The sequence below is a fragment of the Lissotriton helveticus genome, chromosome 2_1 (genome assembly GCF_964261635.1).
Source record: "Lissotriton helveticus chromosome 2_1, aLisHel1.1, whole genome shotgun sequence".
Taxonomy (NCBI): Eukaryota; Metazoa; Chordata; class Amphibia; order Caudata; family Salamandridae; genus Lissotriton; species Lissotriton helveticus.
Genome location: NC_136059.1, coordinates 44,521,556 through 44,540,137, shown reverse-complemented (window position 1 = coordinate 44,540,137; position 18,582 = coordinate 44,521,556). Strand labels below are relative to the sequence as shown.

Sequence of the window (18,582 nt, the reverse complement as noted above, 5' to 3'; positions counted from 1 at the left end):
CTTTGTATGTCGGTTCCCCTGCATGTTCCACACATTTGAGACACAGCTGGGCTTCTCCTGCTGGACAATGACTCACTGCAAATGCAGGCACTCTTCTTCCCTTTCTAAGCAGGCAGCCTCCTAGGCTCTTGGCAGACCCATAGCTTCTCCAGCAAGTTGCAGACGTTCAATGAGGTCCTATTGCCACTGACAGAATGGCTGTCAGACAGGCACCAGCCCTGAATGCACATCAGCTCTTCAAGCACTGTGTAGAGCACTCTCTTTTTTTGGTCAAGAAGAACTTGAAACTTGAACAATGTGTGATAGTTTGGGACCCACGTTTATATTGATTTTTAAGACACAGGAATTGGATCCACTATAAATGGTCCTAGAACTGGTTTAAGCGATTGCCCTTCCAGATGGCATTTTCTGGCTGTAGTGTAGACTGCATGCAAGGTGATGGCTCCAAGCAAGAGTATCCAAAACATGGGCAAAATGAAGTATGAAGACTGCACCTGTTCTTTCTGAAGCACTAGTTAGAGACAGAAAAAAGGGAAAACTACAATCAGAAACCCCCTGTAAAAAGGGCCCTATTGAATTTTCAAAGGCAGGATGCCCTCTATCCTTCCTCACTTGAGAGTTTGGGTCTCTACCCTCTGGCTTCAAGAATGCAAGCAATATACTTCCAATAAAGACTCAAAACAGCCCTCATGTTGTACCAAGTGCCTGGATACACTGGATATTGCGCTATATAAATACATATCACATAACATGTTAAACAAAGAGCAAACATAAACTATTAAAGGACATCTTGCATTACTATTAAATATATATATTCAATAAAAAACAAAGATTTGAGATTAGATATGGTTAGGAAAACGATATTTATTATTTCTATAGTAAAAAAACTTAAACTACATAAACCTTACCAAATTATAGTTATAACTGTATAGTTATAACTTAAAGTTATAATTTACGCCCGCCCTAAAATTACATTAGCTCATGCACCTCCAAACAAGTCGTGTCAACTCGCTAGCCAGACGACATTGACTATAATTTGTACCTTCCACATGCACTGCTTATATCCTTTCATATTATATCACTTTTAGCATGTTTAATCACACCATTCATAGGAACACTCAGAACATCTGAAATGGCATAATTTATGTGAACTCTGCACGTTCATCTCACGTCCAAGGAGTGGATGTCATGGAATCACATTTTAGGATTGAGTGGAAACAGCACCAATTTACATGTTCACGTTTTAAACTTGACATCTTTTTTATGACTGTTTTACATTGACATCTGAAGTACATTTCATTGTGAGCCTTTGAAGGATAATATTCTCTGAAATGGCTTTTGCTTACAATTTGTAGGCAGATTATCAAACACTTTGAATATTCTGTTGGCTAAGTTCACTTTCCAAAATGTTGTTGCTTGTGTTGTACGCAATGGAGCTATTACAATTAAATCAACAATAGCGGCCTGATTAAGTCATCGGCATGGCAACATTAGGGATATTTATTATATAAACTGCATCACTTCCTTGTTTAGTTATAGGGGCATTTGGCTGGCACTGAGAGGTCACCACATGCCATAATTCCTGCTCAGCTGATTCCTGTGTACCTCTTGCGAGAGATGATGGCCACTCCGGACCACCTTCTGACCCATGCCCTCACTACATCTTCAACAGAGCCAGCACAGCCATCGCACCCCACCTCCGGAAGACAATTAACATCTCCTTCGAGACAGCAACCTTCCCGAGGAGCTGGAAGCACGCCGAGATCAACGCCCTTCTGAAGAAACCCAAGGCAGACCCCAAGGACCTCAAAAACTTCCGGCCCATCTCCCTGCTACCCTTCCCGGCGAAAGTCACAGAGAAGATTGTCAACAGACAGCTGACCCGCTACCTCGAGGAGGACAACATCCTGGACCCTTCCCAGTCTGGCTTCTGTAGCAACCACAGCTCCGAGACTGCCCTCATCGCTGCCACCGACAACATCAGGACCCTGATGGACAAAGGAGAAACAGCCGCCCTCATCCTCCTGGACCTATGCGCAGCCTTTGACACGGTCTGCCACCGCACCCTAGCAACACGCCTCCTCGATGCCGGAATACAGGAGAAGGCCCTGGCCTGGACCACATCCTTCCTCTCCAGCAGAACCCAGAGCGTCCGCCTCCCTCCCTTCGGATCCCAGACCACCGGGATCATCTGCGGCGTCCCTCAGGGTTCCTCCTTAAGCGCGACGCTGTTCAACATCTACCTGGCACCGCTCGCCCGCATTGCACGACAACACAGCCTCAACATCATCTCCTGCGCTGACAACACCCAGCTGATCATATCCCTCACCGAAGACCCCCACACCGCCAAAGCCAACCTCCACAAAGGAATGAGGGCCGTCGCCGAATGGATGAAGGACAGCAGGCTGAAGCTGAACTCAGACAATACTGAGGTCCTCATCCTCGGCCCAACCCCATCAGCCTGGGACAACTCCTGGTGGCCCACTTCGCTAGCAACAGCCCCAGAACCCTCCAACCACGCACGCAACCTGGGGGTCATCCTCGACCCCGCCCTCCCCATGACCAAGCAAGTCAACGCCATCTCCGCGTCCTGCTTCAACACCCTCCGGATGCTCCGCAGAATCTTCAAATGGATCCCCTCGAACACGAGAAAAACCGTCACACATGCCCTTGTCACCAGCAGACTGGACTACGGGAACGCCCTCTACGCAGAAACAACAACTGAGCTCTTGAGACGGCTACAACGCATCCAGAACGCTTCGGCGCGACTGATCCTCGACGTCCCCCTGACGCAGCCAGATCACCCCCCACCTGAGAGGCCTGCACTGGCTCCCCGTCAGCAAGAGGATCACCTTCAAACTCCTCATCCACGCACACAAAGCCCTACACAACACCGGACCAGCAAATCACAACGACCGAGTCAGCTTCTACACCCCCGCACGCAACCTCCGCTCTGCCGCCCTCGCCACAGTTCCACGCATCCGGAAAACCACCGCCGTCGGCAGATCCTTCTCCTACCTCGCCGCCAAGACCTGGAACACCCTCCCCACAAACCTATGCCAGACCCAGAACCTCAGACGACTTCTCAAGACCTGGCTCTTCGACCACTAGCAGCAACAGCACCCCCCTCCCACCCATCCCCCCCCGAGCGCCTTGAGACCCTCACGGGTATATAGCGCGCTTTATAAATAAATGATTGATTGATTGACGCCTGGTGATATTCTAAGTTAAGGAATCTGCGGCTAGACGTCTATCAGATGCACAGATCTGAATTCCATGTAGACTCTTTGGTTCTCTCTGCACCAAGACACACAGCCTGCAATGTTAGTTTTCATAGTTTTCGTGTGGGGTCTATGGAGTGGCACAATTTATGCTGCAGCCCATAAATTGTGCCACTCCAGAGAATCCATACGAAAACTATGCAAACTACTATTGCAACAATTACACAAGTGGTTTTTAAACGTCCCTCTTGGGTCACAGGCCACTGCTGCAAACGTCCTTACCAAAGTTGGGGGGAGGGGGGTGTCTTCAACAAAAATTTGTACAAATACACTTTTGCTATGTGTTAGACCTGTCAGCAATAGGGTGGTCTTCCCATAAACATCTTGCCTCAGCTCCTCTATTTTTGCAGCCCTTATTTTTGTTGACTCTACACACTTTACCACTGCTAACCAGTGCTAAAGTGCTTGTGCTCACACTCCTAAAACATGTTTACATTGGCTTATACCTAACTCGCAAATTTAATTTACTTATAAGCCCCTTGTAAAGTGGTACTACATATGCCCGGGGCCTGTAATTAAATGCCACTACTGGGCCTGCAGTACTGACTGTGCCACCCACTTAAGTAACACCTTGGTACATCTCTCAGGCCTGCTATTGCAGCCTGAATGCAGTTTTACATTGCCATTTCAACTTGGCAAAACCCCCTGGTGGATCCCTAAACGGCCCTTGTATTACATGTAAGTTGCCCCAAGGCAGCCCATATGGCAGGGTATTGTATAACATCAAGATTGGGCATGTACGTTTTAGTTTTGCATGTCCTGGTAGTGAAATACTCTCAAAATCGTATTTAACTAATGTAAGGCCTCTCTGTTAGACCTGGCACTTTGGCGTGAGTCTTCCTTCCACTTTTTGCTGATGTGCCTCAGATGTTTTGCTGGTGTTCGATGCTCAGGGCACTGCGCCACGGCCAAGCCATGCCGCAGTGCAAGTGCTCCCAATAAAAAGTGTATATGTAATTGATTTCCATGATTGGCTTATTTGGTTTACTGTCAGTCCCTAGTAACGTGCGCGAGGAGTGCCGGGGCTTGTAGATACAAATGCTGCTAGTGGGCCTGAAGCGCTGGTTGCGCCACCCACAGAAGCGGCCTCGTAAAATGTCTCTCGGGCCGCCATTGCAGACCCTGCGCCCAGTCTGGTACTACCTCGCTGACTGCGCAAGTGCCCCCACTTGCCAGTCCCTAAACCTTCCCTAAACTTCATATCAGTCACCCCTATGGTAGGCCTACGGGCAGGGTGCATTGTAAGCGTAAGGTAGGACAAGCCCTGATGTGTGTGGAATGTCCTAGTAGTGAATTACCGCCCTTTTCGTTCTTCGCTATTGAAGGGCTGCCTGTTCTCTTAGGCCAAGAGGAGCTGCCGGAATTATTACACGCTATAGTCCGGCAGGCTCAGGGAACATGGTGGCACGTCAAGTTTAGTATGCCTGAACTCAGAATAATAAAATACTTCCTTTAGCAAGGTTTATTTTAATATCCTGTGTTTGCAACTGCTACTTTTAGAAAGTTAGCATTTGCTCGTCTAACTATTTCAGCCCGCCTCTGCCAGGATGTGCATCTGCTGTCTGGGTTTGTGTGAGTGACAGGGCTGGGGAAATCCCGGGGACAGTCGGGGTTACCAGGTGGTGAATAGGGTGCTTACACCAGGATGGGTGGGCGGAGTAGTCCTTGATTCTGAATAGGGTTGTGCTCCACCACCACAATGCTGGCTCCACCTCCTGTGGAGCGTGTGATGGCCCTGCCCTACACCCTGAAAGAAGACGGCAGTTTCCTGTTAACAGAGTGCTCCAAAACTGGGTTGAACGGGGCTCAGGCCCCCTGGCCTGCAAAGACAAAAGAAACTGAGTACAAATATAGGAGCCCTGCTCCTAGCAAATCAGATCCTGTTTTGACCACGACAAACCTCTGCCTGACTAGAAGGAACAGGAGAAGCTGAAGGAAGGAAACCGGTCTTTGCCCTGAAGGACTGGCCTGCAGTGGTGCCTTGCTGAGAACGGAGAGGAAAAGACCAGAGAGGACTTTGAAGACTTGTGCTTGAAACGATCTCCAAGGGCTTGATCACAAGCTTGCCCCCTGAATGGAACGCCAGGATCATTGGGTTCTATTCTGCCTGTGCCTGTCTGCTGTTGGGCCTTTAGTTCTTATTCCCTCGCCGGAGTTGTGACTCGGGTACCTTCGCCCCTCCTAAGGTCGTGACAGCTCGGAGCCTGGTCGCCCTGCCGCAGAGAGCCCCGCTCAAGCTTGAGTCGCTCTCCGCTTCAGTGCCGGGCCGCCCGCTCTCCTGCCACCTCACCTGCTACGGAGCGCGTTGTTCGCCTCTCATCTTCTCCCGCCGGAATCTGCACGGAGCGCATCTGAAAGCCTCGGACGGTCCGTACGTCGTAACGTACCCGAATGTCTCGCTTTGCCCTCCTGCATACCAAGGCTCGTGCCGCACCTCAAGAAAGGCCTTCCCGTCTGCCCGAGAACATGACGCCCCACACAGATCCACAGGTACGACCTAGCGTGCTAAGAAGTAGTACACCCCGCAGGCCTGAACGGTGCCTCGCCCCGTGAGCTGCATCAGACCCCGGATCGCCACAACCCTCCACACCGTCCCATCACCCGCCTCGCACCTTGAGGGGGCCCCGAGCCGGATAGATCCTTTGGAGAACCTTTGGCCTCGTCCTGGGTCCGCCCTCACCAGTAGCTGCGCCTGAAACGACTCGGACACTCAACGCACACATGACAACTCAATGTGACCCAAAAACATACATTTTTATTTCTTTTCTATCCATTTTAAGGGTTCATTTTTCCATTGGAGGAAACACAATTATTCAAAAATAAATTCTTTACGATACTCACAAGAACAACTTATAGACGAATAAATTAACAGACCACAGACTAAGTTTTTAACACAAGTAAAACAAAAAACTGATCTTCACAAATTGTATCATTGGACAAGACATGGACATGACGTAGACAACAAATTCTACATACAAATGAATAAGCTTGAGTAAATCACTTTTTGAAAAAAAGAGAGTGAACACATTCAAAGACAAGTAAATTGAACACATAGATAAAACAAAAAATGCAATGAAGCCCAAATAGGTTGAGGTTTATATGGCTAAGTGTTTTTTTCAATCTTGTTAAGGGCAGCATCCAAAGGTGCAATATTCAGGATTCTCAGTGTATTAGACAAATTGGTTATCATTCTTTCCCAAAAATTCAAACAACAGGGTTTTTTTCCTGACAGTGTGTTTTCTCACATTTGTTTGGACACTCAGCGGACGACACATTTCGAACCCAAAAATAAATTGGTCGGGTTCTCTTCAGGACCTAAAACTCATGGGAAAGGTGGCATTTTCCTGCCCTTAACCCTTTTGTGCCTGTAGGCTGTCTTGGGTCACATAACTGGGTGTGACTAACAGTTAAACGTTCTGGATTTCTCCCAGTCAGTCACACAATAGAGGGATTAGTGGGCCTGGATGGGCCATCGGCTGACAGGATGGGGGGCGAATCTGAGCACAGCCGCACTTACATCTGACAAGCGTTTGCTCTGCTTTAACACACAAGGCGTAATGACCCTTCTTTGCTACTGCAGCCAGCTCGGAGCCAGGGCTGGGAAGGCAGGATGTTCCATGCACTTCAAAGCCACTGTCTAGAAGCTTCCCCCACCTTCCTGAACCAGGGTAAGGTATAAATGGAAGACCACAGACACCAACTCTTCAGTACACTTCTAGACCTCTGGGTTACTCTGTCAGGAAGAAGGACAACTGTGCTGCTACAGGGATTGCTACTTTGCCAAACTGCTCCTCTAAAGGAACTTCTACTTCGCTGTGCAGACCTGCTGCCTTCTTCCCCCTTGCTTGAGAAAGACGAACTGTACCTGCTACTGCATCTTTAACCCAGGACCCCAGAGTGACTCAAATGGCTAGAAATCTGGCCTCCTGATCTGAGCCTCAGGAAACACAAAAAGCTCTCCAACCAGCTTTTTGGTAAACAGCTGCAGCGAGTTCCTGACCTCCAAGTGATGCCTCTCAAGTCCTGGGCCCTTGGTGTGGCTCACCTGCTCTTGAAATCACGCTTTTGGGGTCTGTGCAATTGCAAATGGGCCCTTCCGCACCGGAACTATGCCTCTGGCACCGAAAAGACCTGGATGTCTGAATGATCAATCCTCATGCAGCAGTCAGCTTCTTCAGCATCTCAAGACCCTCACGGGTGATTTGCCGTTCCAACAAAAGGCTCAATTGATTGAGCTACGCTAGGATGTGCATCTGCCTGTGTGAAGATACAATACATAGGAGACAGCACGTGAGGTTGAAGGCCTCAAGAAAGCTGTTTATAATGTTTGCACTGTATTGTGTTGCACTTTGTATTATTAGACAGATACCTCGTCTTACAAAAAACACGTTTTTGACTGGGCAATCATTTCTTGGGGTTGCTGGGTGTATTTTGAGTTGTGAGCCGGTGCTCGCCTTCTCCTTGGGAAGCTCTGAACTGCTCAACCTGTGCTACCATTGATATCAAGAGCTGAAGGAGTACTTGGCCCAGTTGCAAACAGCCCCTAGTAAACCAGGCCCTGTGACTTCAGGAGTAAAAGGTCTTAACCACCACGGTTGGTCCCAGTAATCCCTGCTGCCCGGTGACCCTCTGTATGGGTTTGGAACAATTAGTATAGGTGGAGAATAGTGCAGAGTACTGAAGGCCATAATCTGAGTGGCCAGTCACCAGGAGTTCCAAAAGAGTAGTTGGAGAAGACACCTGAGTTGGTGAAATGTGTTTTATAAGGATACATGTGTGTATTTAGCTCAGACCCTTTCTAGGAGTCCACATTTGACTTTGCCCTGGATTGGGTCAGGAGCTCAGCCTTGACTGAGATTAGAAAGTAGTATGTAGAATGAGCAAGAAGTGGGGAAGTGAAAGAGAGGAGAGAGTGGGTGGAAGGTTGAAAATGATTGCCGTAGAGGAGGGTGGTGGGACAGGGTATAGGGGCAGTAGACAGCTGATGCTGGACTCCTTTGGCCAAAGTTGGGAGGATGAGTCTGCCTTGCCAGGACCCAAACCCATAACCTCCAAAGCGGCTCAGTGAGCAGAAAATGTGCTGCTCACTGAGCCAAGAATTGTGTGATAAACGTTTCGCTCAATGATAACGTCCCTACTTGCAGATAAACTTAAATGGTACCGCCTCTGCTCTCATTCATACACTCTACTCTCAGATGGACCTCCATAGTACTTTCGTGCATCTTTCACCTTTCTAAATACCATATCTGGGTATCCTGGAGCGGCGTGTCATTCAGGACAGGCTGTGCCTTGTTCGTTTAAGGAAACAAGTACGGCAACAGCAACCCCTGGAATAGTGACTGGGTCATAATGTTGGCATTGGGTTACTCAGAGTTATATTCTATATCACCTTTACCTCTAAGCGCTCGCTCCATCTGCCTTGCAGCTCCACTGACTCAATGCTCTTCCCAACATTTAACTGTAGTGGCGGGCTCCAACCAGCAAATACTGTCCTACCAGATAACTCAAATGTAGTTCACACTATTGCATAACTAGTGTAAATTGTGTTTAAATGTATTTCAACCGAAATACCTCCATATATAGTGAGCCAGACTACAGCTCAGACAGCATTTGACCCTACCACCCAGCAGCCATGACTGTCAAGGGCTTCCTGTGGGGTGCTGAACACGTGTGGTAGAAGGGATACTCTCTACAAGGAGGAAAATCCATAAGGCTTAAATTTAGGCTCAAGGTATGAAGAAGACTAGAGTGGAAGCAAGCCAAAGGAGTTGGTGTGTAGTGGTTCTCTGAGTAGTATAGGTCCTTTATATCTGGGTACAACAGGAACCACCTGATAGGAAAGGGGCTGGTCCCATAACAGGAGCCATGCGGCAGGAACAGATTGGCCCCAGAACAGGAATCACCCGAAATGCCATACTGAAATGTATTCACATTTGGTGGCCATCTTGGATTTGGCTCTGTGTCTGGTGGCCATCTTGGAATGGGCTCTGTGTTTGATGGTTATCATAGATGGTTGATGTGAACTGATGCTTCTAGTTTATAGCCATGAAAGTGGCTGGACCAGAGCAAAGGACAGGGGGGCTGCCTCGCCAACCCAAGAACAGTTAAGATTTGTAATAAATAATTTATGTGTATTTATGTTTTTCACAGCCTGAATTCTGGTCAGCGGCCTCACTTTCGGTGTATTGTTTCTTGCTTCCTGTTTTATTTCGCACTCTGTGTAATAATAACCTTTTGCTTACCTCTCTTTTGTGACAGATCTCAAGCTCATCTTTTGAACCTTTTCTTTTATGTCTCTCCGCGTATCATTTTCTTGACTTTCCTGCATCTCTTTCATGTTTCAGTCTCATGAGCGGTGCTGACCTGTGGCTTTACACTTTCTGTCTGCAGTGGGCGGAGTTTATGCAGCTGGGATCAGAAATCCCTGATTCTGAACTCGATGACATCATCGCCTCCCAGAGGGTCAATCAATGCTGCACTCTGGTCTACACCTCAGGGACAACCGGTCCACCTAAGGGGGTGATGCTGAGCCATGACAATGTGAGTATCGACGCAGAATTATGTGTCCTTGGAGAATTATTTTAAATACAAATGTAGTAAACGGACATGCAATGTAATGCAGAGAGTGTGCTGTGTAGTATTTAGGACTATATCCAAACACTGACCTGGCTATTAAGCTTACTGAGCTATCAACCTTCAAAAAGGAGGGGCATGGACATTCCAGAAGTCCATTTACTAGATGATAAAGACAGACAGCTTCATGTTTAACCAGGCAGGTACAACTGCCAAAAAGAAATATGACGTATCATATTTACTAAGAAAACGAAGCTAATGATTTCCACTTTCAAACATATTTTAATGTGGGAGGGAATGTGAAGACAAAGGCCTGAATAAAAACTAAGGAGCATATTATCAACAGCCAGCGATAATTTTATTATCGCAGCCTATCTCTGGAATTTATCGCCCTGATATCGCTTTCTTATCAACGTGTTACTCCAGGGCGATAAAAATTCCAGAGATAGCGAGGTTATCGCTGTTTTGCAGGGAACACCGCTGGTTTTCTAGCGATGTTCCCTGCAAAATGGCGATAACCTTGCTGATACGACATAATCCACCCCAATGTTAGGCATAGCTAAGTCTGCATTTTAGCAGTGGTTTCCCCAAAATCTAACGTGTGCTAAAATGCTGGGGCAGCCTTGTAAATATCGCAATGTGAACATCAGCGATATTTACAAGGTTGTCCATCCTGGTTACGCCCAGTGACGCCCATTTTGCATCTCATTAGAGATGCAAAGGGAGTCGTTGTAAACAAGCGATTATGCATGTTAGCACCCTCTTGTAAATTGGGTGATAGTTTTATCTCTGCTTTTTTAGCTTTTTAAGCCAAAAAAAGCTGAGATAAAGCCCTTGTAAATATGCCCCTAAGGTGGTAAAATACCTTGGCTCTCGAAGGAGCAGCTCTCTGTTAAAAATACTCCTTAGATCCAGCACAGAATATCAATTGCTTTCATTGAAGTAGTGCAGTCCCTCTACCTATGGCATTTTGCACAAGTCAAGTATCACCTTCCTTTTACAGGTGCAGAAGTCTATACCCAATTTCAATACCTTGTTTTTTTTCTGGTGTCCATTCATAGCTGCCAAGATTTCAGATTGCTCATGTGTGACATTTTCAGTGTACTTAAGTGAGACACTCAACAACTATGTATGACACTTAGAGTGACACTTTATCACAAGCAAAATAAAGCAATGAAGACCAGGGAAACATACATCTCAGAAAATACACTCATGTGAGCAACGAGAAACTCTAAGAAGATCTTAAAACTACTGCAAAGCACCAGAAATGGAGGGGCACTTACCAAGTGCGCTACCCAGCCCAGCCGATGCATCGATGCCCAGCCTCAGCAGTCTGCCTCTGGTCAGTGAAATAAATATATTAGGATAAATTACCTAAGACTTGTGGTCGACTATGGCAGAGAGAGAAAGAGCCGCAGTACCGGCCAACATCATGAGCGGCAGTGGCACCAAACTTTGTCCCGGCGACGGTGGCCGTGTTCCCGTCCAAGTGGCATCTCTGATGAGAGGCTGCACAGGCAACAAAATACTGGTGGCACTATAGTGGTGTGAGCAGTGGCGGGCTTGAGTCCAGTCAAGCTTAAAAAACATAATGTCATAACTGCCACCCACTTGGGCCTTCCAAATAGTCCTGTCCCCGCCTTCAATTGGGCCAATCATGGGACACTGTTGCAGTCTTCGTGACACCATCATGTCACGTGAATGTACCTCAGTGAATCGCGCAAGAGAACGCAGCTGAGCTAGTCCTTAGTTCAGTGTCTCTCAAGTCACCTGACTCCGCGGCTGCCAGCGTTGCTTCTTTTGCTTAGCGCTATTAGTAGCACTCCAGCTTGACAGGTTCAGGAGGTGCTATAAATGTGTGACTTTGCATTTCAGTGTGATGATGCGGATCTCCACAATGAAAGCATTAGTCTAGTGGCTGATGCATGGTACTTAGCAGGGATGTCCAATATGGGTGATGCCAAGGAATGCTAGGGCATACTAAACTGCATCTGGTTAGCGGCAGCAAATGTTTCCACATGTACATTGTGTTTTCTCAGAAGACTACTGCCATTACGAAAAAGTTGCAAGGACACAGCAGTTCATCAAAGACTTGGGCATAGATTCATCAAGCGAAATTGCGATCGCAATAGCTACAAAACAGCGATTGCGATTGCAATTTCCGCTTTCACAATTCATCAACAACAAAAGCATCAAATAGCGAATTCGCAAAACAAAAAATCGCAAAACCCATGTGGAACCCCCATTGCGATTCCTGAACAGCAATTATCCACATTTTCGGCGAATTCAAATGCGAATTCGCAAATATATTGTGAATTTGCAAATAAATCGCAAATCCAATTCATCATAAATCACAAATAGCGAAAAACACCAAAATCGCCAAAAAAAGAGTCACAATTTAAGGAGAAGCTAAACCAGGTGGTAACCATGAAGTCCAATTGTGAAAAAAAAAAAAATTAAACAAGAAACAGGTGTAGGGTAAAGCAAACACACTTAAGGAGACTCAGTAGGAGCATGAGGAAAGTCACAATGCCAGGTCTCTACATCGTGGCAAGGCGGCTGAGGCTCCAGGCTGCAGCCCAGAACCGACGCAGGATCCAGGAGCGCATCTTCCGGCTGCGGATTACACTCCTGGGACAGACTGAAGAGGAGATCTACTCAAAATACAGGCTCAACGGGGCAATGATAACTAAGCTCATCAGAGACCTTGACCCCCTGATGCAGCACCCAACACGGAGGACCAATGCCGTGCCCACCCATGTCCAGGTCCTGTGCTGCCTGCACCTCCTGGCCTCCGGAAGCTTCCAGGGGATAGTTGCATATGCAGGGGGTATATCACAGAGTACCCTGTCAAACTGTCTACGGAGTTTCCTGGACGCCATGCTGAGCCGGATCCATCACTACATAACCTTCCCATCAACCAAACAGGACTTAACGCAAACTAAACTAGACTTCTATCACACCGCCCATGTTATTGGCTGCATTGACTGCACCCATATCCACATCTGTCCACCCGCTGAGACCGAATACATGTACCGGAACCGCAAGTCATACCACTCCCTCAACATCCAGATGGTCTACAATGCGAAAACCATCATCACAGACATTGTGGCACAATACCCGGGGAGCACGCATGCTTCGTTCATCTTCCGGCACAGCGGCATACACACACGCTTGGCCAGGGGTGACTTTGGCGAAGGACATCTCCTAGGTAAGTACACATGCCCACATACAGTATATCAAGACCATGTAGCTGCGCATAACATGCACTGACCCTCGGCTCCTGTCCTTCAGGTGACAGCGCCTACGGCCTCCTTGAATACCTCCACACCCCATACCTCAACCCTGCTACACCACAGGAATGGCGTTACAATGCTGCGCATATACACACAAGAAATGTCATTGAGTGGACATTTGGCATGTTAAAGAGTCGATTGCACATCCTCCACAAGACTGGCGGGGCCCTCAAATACCAGCCTGAGGTGTACTGCCGCATCATGGCCGTGTGTGCCATACTCCACAATATTGCCATTAAGTGGAGGATACATGTGGAGGTGTCTGGTAGTGAGTCGGCGGCGGACGACCTGCCACCTGCACATGTGCATCATGCACGCGGGGAGAATCCTGCTGAAGGACACAGGCGCCGTAACAACATCACACTGAACTACTTCTAGTGCACCCATACCCCTCACACAACACTGCACTCATGCATGCCACATTAATGAATTACATGAGGAAGTTTTGTGTAGAAAATAAAATCTTATTTTTATGTTCAACAAGCTCTAGATAGATGTGCTTGAATTTCAAACAAATATTACAATTGTATTACGTCATACAGGCTCTTGTACCCAGAGCAGGCGTGCGTGGTTACATCACCATGGCACTGCCGGTAATGTTCAGTCAGTCACTGGCGCCTCCTGCCGGACGCACACTGTCGCCTCTCCGACTCCACGTTGGGAGAGTCCAGCCGGGATGCAGCACTGGGCCTGGAACTGCGGCGCCTTTCTGGTAGCACCTGCACAGACAGGCTGCTCAGGCTCGATGTGCCCTCACTGGCATCATCACCCCCCCTTGCATGGCCATGGTCGCCACCTGTTGATTCTTAACGGCGGTGGTAACCTGCTCTTGGCAGCACTGTACCATCAGTAGCTGCATGGCCAGTGACCTGCGCGACAGTTGTGATGTTGCGTTCCCAATCAGGTGGTTCGACCGGGTATAGGCAGGTAGCCGGGTCAGCAGCTGGCGGTTGCGTCGGCGGGTGATGTCCTGCTGTTCCACCATCAGTTGGTTGCTTTCTTTCACTGCAGCCGTTAGCTCCTGCACACTTTCTGTCAGCTGGTTTATATTGCGTGCAGTTTTGTACAGCTGCAGCTGCATGGCTGCCATGTGCTGTGCCTGCTTGCGGTGCACAGCTAGCATCCGAGCTTCAATTCCTAGCCCTAGATTTTGGGCCTGTTGCTCCCTGTCTGGTCGTGTGGCCAGGGTGTGCTGCTGCCTCAACCGGCCGCTTGCCTAGGACCGCACAATGGCCTTGCGGCGTGTCTACCTCGTTGGTGGTGGTGGGGTCTGATCCACTGCCATGAGTGACACCTGGGGTGGTTGAACTCCTCCTGTGACTGCAGGGGTGGCCCTGTGCATTTGGGAAGGTGCTGGTACTGGTGCAGGTGCATGTGACGGTCCAGGTGCTGGGGCTGTATGGCTCTCTCCCTCTGTCTCATCGGGAGTCTCCACGATATGGAGTGCCTCGCTATCTGAGGTCTCAGCATCTGCAGCACCTGTGATGTGAATGAGTGCATGATTAATGATATGATTCTGGCACTTGGGATGTAGCAACATTCATGCAGGCTTGCATTCCCTGACTGGCTTTAGGGGTATGTTTCACTTGACTGTTCTGGCTTTGTGAGGCTATCAGGGCACATTGTCACACTACAGGTCCCCCAATGCAATTGGGCGTTTCTGATGGGCAGGGACTGCATTATTGGGTTTACCAAATGGCTAGCTATGGGGGCATGGGCATTGTTAGGGGACAGGATCGGAGTTGCATCGCTGTTACCTTGTGATTGGTGTGTGGCTTGGGAGGTGTCCAGCTGAATGACCCCCACGCAGGCTGCAGGGTTGATGGTGTCCTCAACCAAGTCCTCCAGTGGTGTGTTAGCGGGAACTGTGGAGTCTCCTCCTCCCGTGGCCAGTCTCTCCCCCAGCCTCTCCGCAATGCGTTCTTTGGCACGGCCTCTGAGGTCATACCACCTCTTCTTGAGGTCATCGATTGACCGCGGTGTCACTCCTACTGCGTTGATCTTCGCCCTGATGTGCAGCCAGATGCGTCTTTTGTCAGCCTCGGATACCTTCCTGGAAAGCGTTCCAAAAAGCTTGTCCTGGTCTCTGCTGACTCCCTCGATCAAGTACTCCAGCTCTTGTTCGGAGAACTTGATTTTCCTCTTCCTGCCAGTTTCACTGGATCCTGCTGCATCCTAGGACATTGTGGTTTCAATGTGTGTCCTGTCTTGGGACTGCAGGGTGTGTCTCCTGGAGCTCAGTGCTGTGCCTCCTCCTCTATCGAGTTCTGTGTTTCAAATGAGTCATGGAGCTGCCTACTTCCTGGTTGTGATGTCATCATTCTGCTCAAAATGCGACTTCCCGTTTTTGCGAACTCGCAATCTGCGAGATAGCTAGTTGCGATTTCGGTATTTGGGAAATCGCAATTTGGGGTTGGGAAACAGCTGATTCTGCGATTTAATAGCGATTTTGGGAAATGTGCATACGTCGATTACGGGGAATTGCGATTCGCACTTGATTAGCGATTTTGATGATGCATCTCATTCTGCGAATTCTAGTTAGCGATTCGGTATTTTTCGCTATTTAGAATTCGCAGAGTGGGTGCTTGATGCATTAGGGGGTTGGTTTTAAATGTGCAAAAATTAGCCCTTTGTTATGAGCAGGTCTGAACTTACGAACACAGCTAATATGTGTAAAACTACAGATCAACACAGTGATCAATGAAAAGCTCTTCATCTCCTACTATAACATTCAGACCCAAAGAACTGGCAGCCAACCCTTTAAAGTAAGGGCAATCTTCTTCAGGACCTGAGACCTTTTGAGCCCAGCGCCATTTCCATTTCAACACACTTACCAATCATCCGGGTAGCCAGCCCTCACTAGGATATGGCTACCTACATCTAAATATTGTAACCATTAACACTTGTCATACAAATGTTGGCTACCATTTATGGGTTCCACAAATCACACAGTCCTGTTCAGTTCTACCTAGGATTAACTACAGAAACCGGACACCAAAGCAAGGAAAATACAGTGAATTCTGACCTATCCAGGAATGCAATAGGCGTATTTTTGCTCTCGATGTTACCAACTTGCTCTTGATTGTCCACACCAAGACTGGTCCAATTAGCCTTTCACTGTATCCCCTCCTGCCTGAACAATCAAGCAATCAGAGAGGCAAAGTTGACCTTCATGACATTTTATGTTATATGCATTTGTAAAGTTCCCTATCATCCCATTCTGCGAATTCTAGTGAGCGATTCAGTATTTTTCGCTATTTAGAATTCGCAGAGTGGGTGCTTGATGCATCTGGGGGTTGGTTTTAAATGTGCAAAAATGAGCCCTTTGTTATGAGCAGGTCTGAACTTACGAACACAGCTAATATGTGTAAAATTACAGATCCACACAGTGATCAATGAAAAGCTCTTCATCTCCTACTCTAACATTCTGACCCAAAGAACTGGCAGCCAACCCTTTAAAGTAAGGGCAATCTTCTCCAGGACCTGAGACCTTTTGAGCCCAGCGCCATTTCCATTTCAACACACTTACCAATCATCCGGGTAGCCAGCCCTCACTAGGATATGGCTACCTACATCTAAATATTGTAACCATTAACACTTGTCATACAAATGTTGGCTACCATTTATGGGTTCCACAAATCACACAGTCCTGTTCAGTCCTACCCAGGATTAACTACAGAAACCGGACACCAAAGCAAGGAAAATAAAATGAATTCTGACCTATCCAGGAATGCAATAGGCGTATTTTTGCTCTCGATGTTACCAACTTACTCTTGATTGTCCACACCAGGGGTCAATTAGGATGGCGGACGGAAACGGGTTCCGTCCGCTAAGGACGCGGCCAAGATACACCCGACCGCTCCGCGGAGAAACCGCTGTTGCAATTAGGATATTAATGCCATGAAACTCCGTTCGCGGCGGACGGAGTACATCAAGCCCCGTCCGCGGCGGACGGAGTACACCTCAGACCGCCGCAAGCAGACGGAACCTAAGAAACTCCGTCCGCGGCGGACGATCATGACCGCGGGAACAGGCACAGCTAACCGCAATACCTGCGGATGCTCCGTTACCGCGATTAGGATCACGCCGCCAGTCCCACAGAACTCACCTCCATCCACGGCCGCTGCGGAAACAATGCAACGAGAAACCCAGCATCCCAGCGGAAGGACAACACGGACACCATCCCTACCGTCAAACCAATTTACAAATGGCAGACGTAAGTAAATACAAAACACACTACACAGGACACCCACCCACCTGAAACACCCACACCAATCACAAGCCACAATGACAACCCCCCAAGCACCTACTAATCCACACTAAACAACACACCCACCTAGCACCTGACTGCCATCAACCATTGGGACCCAACCACGACACAGACTATAAAATTACGCCCACCCACTACCACAATCCTTTGCAACACAGCATAGCTGCTAGCAAGAGGGCCGAGACGACTGACAGCAGAGACAAATTGCACACATACAACCACCACCCAAACACACCCACCACACCATTCCTACACACCACACACCTGCACCTCCCAAAACAATCAACCCACACCTTGAGCACCACACACCATGGCACCCAAAAAAAAAAAAAAATTCACGGAGACAGAGTTGAAGGTCATGGTGGATGAAATCATCCGTGTTGAACCCCACTTATTCAGGACACTAGTCCAGCAGACCACCGTGGCCCAGAAAAATCACATGTGGGACAGGATAGTAACTCGGGTGAATGTGTCAGGGACCGTGCCAAGGACAAAGCACGAGATCCAGAGGCGGTGGCATGACCTAAAAACCAGGGTCAAAGGCATCCGTGCTAAAAACCACCTGCGAGCACATCACACTGGCGGCGGCACACCCCCGGAGCCCATACCCTATACTGATTGGGAGGAAAAGGTGCTGGGCATACTGCACCCAGAGAGCCTGGAAGGAATTGAGGAAGGAGAAGAGGCTGGTAAGTACAAATCAAGCACCACGAGCACATAGACATGGCCTGCCTCACACAACTGAGAAGAAAAAGCTCCCAGGCTCCAACCCATGCATGTGGGCTACATACTCACCAAATTGTAAAGGACTCCCAACAGGCCCCCCCATGTCCACAGGGAGGGTGGTGGTGGGTGGGGTGTGTGAGAGAGGTCAGAACTACAACTCCCAACAGGCCCCCATGTCCACAGGGAGGGTGGTGGTGGGTGGGGTGTGTGAGAGACCAGCACTACAACTCCCAACAGGCCCCCATGTCCACAGGGAGGGTGGGGGTGGGTGGGGTGTGTGAGAGAGGTCACAACTACAACTCCCAACAGGCCCCCATGTCCACAGGGAGGGTGGTGGTGGGTGGGGTGTGTGAGAGAGACCAGCACTACAACTCCTAACAGGCCCCCATGTCCACAGGGAGGGTACTGGTGGGTGGGGTGTGTGAGAGAGGTCACA

The 18,582-nt window shown here is 48.5% G+C and overlaps 1 protein-coding gene across 1 annotated transcript in view; it reads left to right on the top strand.

Annotated features, from left to right (window-relative positions):
• Positions 1-18,582, top strand: part of LOC144817690 (long-chain-fatty-acid--CoA ligase ACSBG2-like) — a 721,416-nt gene that overhangs the window by 179,786 nt on the left and 523,048 nt on the right. The window contains exon 6 of the mRNA XM_078674437.1: positions 9,672-9,821. Within this exon, the coding sequence (XP_078530563.1) occupies positions 9,672-9,821 (150 nt within the window). The remainder of the gene's footprint in view (positions 1-9,671; positions 9,822-18,582) is intronic.